Genomic DNA, 4,578 nt, shown 5'->3' on the forward strand with positions numbered 1-4,578 from the left:
CTCCCTCAGCACCGACCCTCCCCACACACACAGTGCGGCGCTCCCTCAGCACTGACCCTCCCCCACACACAGTGCGGCGCTCCCTCAGCACTGACCCTCCCCACACACACAGTGCGGCGCTCCCTCAGCACTGACCCTCCCCACACACACAGTGCGGCGCTCCCTCAGCACTGACCCTCCCCACACACACAGTGTGGCGCTCCCTCAGCACCGACCCTCCCCACACACAGTGCGGCGCTCCCTCAGCACCGACCCTCCCCACACACACAGTGCGGCGCTCCCTCAGCACTGACCCTCCCCACACACACAGTGCGGCGCTCCCTCAGCACCGACCCTCCCCACACACAGTGCGGCGCTCCCTCAGCACCGACCCTCCCCACACACAGTGCGGCGCTCCCTCAGCACTGACCCTCCCCACACACAGTGTGGCGCTCCCTCAGCACCGACCCTCCCCACACAGTGCGGCGCTCCCTCAGCACCGACCCTCCCCACACACAGTGCGGCGCTCCTCAGCACCGACCCTCCCCACACACAGTGTGGCGCTCCCTCAGCACTGACCCTCCCCCCACACAGTGCGGCGCTCCCTCAGCACTGACGTTACAGCATTTCAATTTTTGGTGTCTCTGCAGTGGAAGACAGAAGTTAAGGATTATTGTCCGACTACCCGAGTTTTACTCGTTGGTTGCAAGACAGACTTACGGACAGATTACAGCACAGTGTTGGAGCTCTCCAGTCAAAAACAGGCTCCCATCTCCAATGAACAGGTACTCATTAACTCTGTTCGCCCTCTCTATCTCTGTAGCGAGGGGGATTGAATATAAAAGTAGGGAGGTCTTGCTGCAGCTGTATAGGGAATTGGTGAGGCCGCAGCTGGAGTACTGTGTGCAGTTTTGGGCGCCGCACTTACGCAAGGATATTTTGGCCTTGGAGGGAGTGCAGAGGAGGTTTACTAGGCTGATACCGGAGTTGAGGGGTTGAGCTATGAGGAGAGGCTGAATAAACTAGGCTTGTACTCGTTAAGAGTTTAGAAGAATGAGGGGAGATCTCATTGAGACGTCTAAGATGATGAATGGGATGGACAGGATAGAGGTGGAGAGACTCTTCCCGCTCAGAAAGGACAGTAGGACTAGGGGGCACAGCCTCAAGATAAAGGGGAGGCGGTTTAGATCGGAGTTGAGGAGGAACTTCTTCACTCAAAGGGTGGTGAATCTCTGGAATTCTTTGCCCGTTGAAGTGGTGGAGGCTGCCTCGCTAAATATATTTAAGACGCGGGTTGATGGGTTTTTGATAAGCGAGGGGATTAAGGGTTATGGGGAGAGGGCGGGAATGTGGAACTGAGCCACGACAGATCAGCCATGATCTTATTGAATGGCGGGGCAGGCTCGAAGGGCCAGATGGCCTACTCCTGCTCCTATTTCTTATGTTCTTATGTTTAACCCCCTCCAGCACCCCCCTACACCCCCTCCCTATCTCTGTAACACCCTCCAGTCCCCCCCACACCCCCTCCCTATCTCTGTAACCCCCTCCAGCCCCCTCTACACCCCCTCCCTATCTCTGTAACCTCCTCCAGCACCCCCTACACCCCCTCCCTATCTCTGTAACCTCCTGTTGATGGGGGGTTGGTTTTTGGAGAACTGGGGCACTGAGTTTAAAAATTGGCAAGTCACGTTGCAGCTTTATAGAACATTAGTGAGGCCGCACTTGGAAATATAGTGTTCGATTCTGGGTCGCCCACACTACCAGAAGGATGTGGAGGGCTTTGGAGAGGGTTACAGAAAAGATTGACCAGGATGTTGCCCCTGGTACGGAGGGCGTTAGCTACGGAGGAGAGGTTGGAGAAACTTGGTTTGTTCTCACTGGAAGGAGGTTACAGAGATAGGGAGGGGGGTGTCGGGGGGGCTGGAGGAGGTTACAGAGATAGGGAGGGGGTGTAAGGGGGGGCTGGAGGAGGTTACAGAGATAGGGAGGGGGGTGTAGGGGGGGCTGGAGGAGGTTACAGAGATAGGGAGGGGGTGTAGGGCGGTGCTGGAGGAGGTTACAGAGATAGGGAGGGGGTGTAGGGGGGTGCTGGAGGAGGTTACAGAGATAGGGAGTGGGGTGTAGTGGGGGCTGGAGGAGGTTACAGAGATATGGAGTGGGGTGTAGGGGGGGGTTGGAGGAGGTTACAGAGATAGGGAGGGGGGGCGGAGGACGTTGAGAGGAGACCTGATAGAAGTCTACAAGATGATGAGGCGCAGAGTGGACAGTCAGAAGCTTTCCCCCTTCCCCCACATCCCCCCCCCAGGGTGGAAGAGTCAATTACGCGGGGGGGCACAGGGAGTAGAGGGATCTGGTCTCTGGAAGGGTAGAGGGGGGGGTTGTTCAGATGGGAGGGGCAGCACGGTGGGTGAAGAGGGGCGGATGGGCCTGCTGCTGTGGTTCTCTGAGGCTATTTTTCCTCCTCCTCCTCCTCCTCCTCCTCCTCCTCCTCCTCCTCCAGGGCTCGGTCTCCGCCAAGTTGATCGGCGCGGAGGCCTACCTGGAGTGCTCAGCCTTCACCTCCGAGAAGAGCGTCCACAGCACCTTCCGGGCGGCCTCCCTCTCCTGCCTGAACCGGCCGTCCGCCGCCACCGCCGCCTCCTCTGTGGACAAGGGCGAGCAGGCCGGGAGGTTCTCCAAGAGGCTGAGGAACCTGCCCCCCGGCCCAGGGGCAGCGGCCACGACGCCCAGGACCTTCCCCAAGGAGAAAGCTCGCAACTGCTCCGTCATGTGAGATTCGCCCTCCCCGTCCCTTCCCTCCCTCCCTCCTTCCCTCCCTTCCCCTTCCCCCTCCTTCCTCCCTCCCTCCCTTCCCCTCCTTTCCTCCCTCCCTCCCTTCCCCTCCTTCCTCCCTCCCTCCCTTCCCCTCCTTCCTCCCTCCCTCCCTTCCCCTCCTTCCTCCCTCCCTCCCTTCCCCTCCTCCCTCCCTCCCTCCCTTCCCCTCCTTCCTCCCCCCTCCCTTCCCCTCCTTCCTCCCTTCCCCTCCTTCCTCCCTCCCTCCCTTCCCTCCTCCCTCCCTCCCCTCCCCCCTCCTTCCTTCCCCTCCCCCCTCCTTCTTTCCCCTCCTCCCTCCCTCCCTCCCTCCCTTCCCCTCCTTCCTCCCTCCCTCCCTTCCCCTCCTTCCTCCCTCCCTCCCTTCCCCTCCTCCCTCCCTCCCTCCCTTCCCCTCCCCCCTCCTTCCTTCCCCTCCTCCCTTCTTCTTTCCCCTCCTCCCTTCCTCTCCCTCCCTTCCCCTCCTCCCTCCTTCCCTCCCTTCCCCTCCTCCCTCCTTCCCTCCCCTCCTCCCTTCCCCTCCCTCCCTTCCCCTCCTCCCTCCTTCCCTCCCTTCCCCTCCTCCCTCCTTCCCTCCCCTCCTCCCTTCCCCTCCCTCCCTTCCCCTCCCCTCCCTCCTTCCCTCCCCTCCCCGTCCCTTCCTTCCTCCCCGCTCCCCCCTCCTTCCTTCCACTCTCCCCTCCTTGCCCCCCTCCCCCCCCCAACCCATCCACCCACCACCCTCCCTCCCATCGCTTGGTGGGAGATGGACGGAGGTCGGCGTCTCCCCCCCTCCTCCCCGACCCCCATCGGTTACGATGTCACCCCTTGCCTTCATATCGCGGCACCCCTTGTATTCCTGTTCCCACTCCCCCCTGCACCCCACCCCCCCACCCCCCCCACAATCCTACACTCCACCCCCTCCTCAGAATCTGCGTTGGAGTCCCTTGCGACGGCTCCTGCAGCCGAATAGCCGCAGCATCCGCGGGTTCGCCCGCTCGACGGTGATAATGGAATGGACTGCCGTCACGCCCACCTGTTTGGGTTGTTGGGCCGGGTGGGTGAGGTTTGGGGGAGGGTGGATGGTTGTGGGCAGGGAGGGGAGAGTTTGTGGGGGGGGGGGGGGGGCGAGGGTGATGTTGGATCCAGATATTTAAATTTCTTGTGCACCGTACCTCTTTTTCCCTGTGGTGTAAATCGTGGTGAGAGTTTGAGATTTGACACTCTTGTGTTTGTCCTGATGAGTGCCAGACTAAAAACTTTGGCAACTTGTGTATTTTTTTCAAGCAACACTCAAATTCTGTTCTCTCAAAAACTAAGTTATTCTGTCTGTCTCTCTCTCTCTCTATCTCGCTCTTTCTCTCTCCCTGTCTCTCTCCATCTATCTTTCTCTCTCTCTCTCTGTCTCTCTCTATCTCGCTCTTTCTCTGTGTCTCGCTGTCTCTGTCTTTCTGTCTTTGTGTCTGTTTCCATGTCTCTCTGATTCTCTCTGTCTCTGTCTCTCTCTTTCTCAGTCTCTATTTCAGTCTCTCCCTTCTCTCTCCCCCTCCCTCTGTGTGTCTCTCTCTGTTTCTCTCTCTTTCTGTCTGTCTGCCTCTCTCTCTCTGTCTCACTCTCTCTGTGTTTCTCTGTCCGTCTCCCCCCTCTCTCTATCTCCCTCTTTCTGTCTCTCTCTCTCTGTCTCTCTCTCACTCTCTCTCTGTTTCTCTCTGTCTTTCTCTCTCTGTCTCACTGTCTTCTCTCTTTGTTTCTCTCTCTCTCTGTATTCTCTCTGTCTCTGTCTCTCTCTCTGTCTCACTCTCTCTGTGT

General features: G+C 59.1%; 1 protein-coding gene across 1 annotated transcript; it reads left to right on the forward strand.

The window, feature by feature from the left end:
- Positions 1-629: 629 nt before the first annotated feature.
- On the forward strand, positions 630-2,752 carry LOC145340770 (rho-related GTP-binding protein Rho6-like; the record flags this gene model as incomplete). The annotated part of the gene is made up of 2 exons (XM_080185232.1): positions 630-764; positions 2,480-2,752. Coding segments are annotated over 2 exons (408 nt in total), but the record flags the coding sequence as incomplete, so codon positions are not given.
- Between the last annotated feature and the right edge of the window lie 1,826 nt (positions 2,753-4,578).

This window comes from Carcharhinus amblyrhynchos, unplaced genomic scaffold (assembly GCF_965287045.1).
Source record: "Carcharhinus amblyrhynchos unplaced genomic scaffold, sCarAmb.v2.hapA chromosome_1403, whole genome shotgun sequence".
In the NCBI taxonomy this organism is placed as follows: Eukaryota; Metazoa; Chordata; class Chondrichthyes; order Carcharhiniformes; family Carcharhinidae; genus Carcharhinus; species Carcharhinus amblyrhynchos.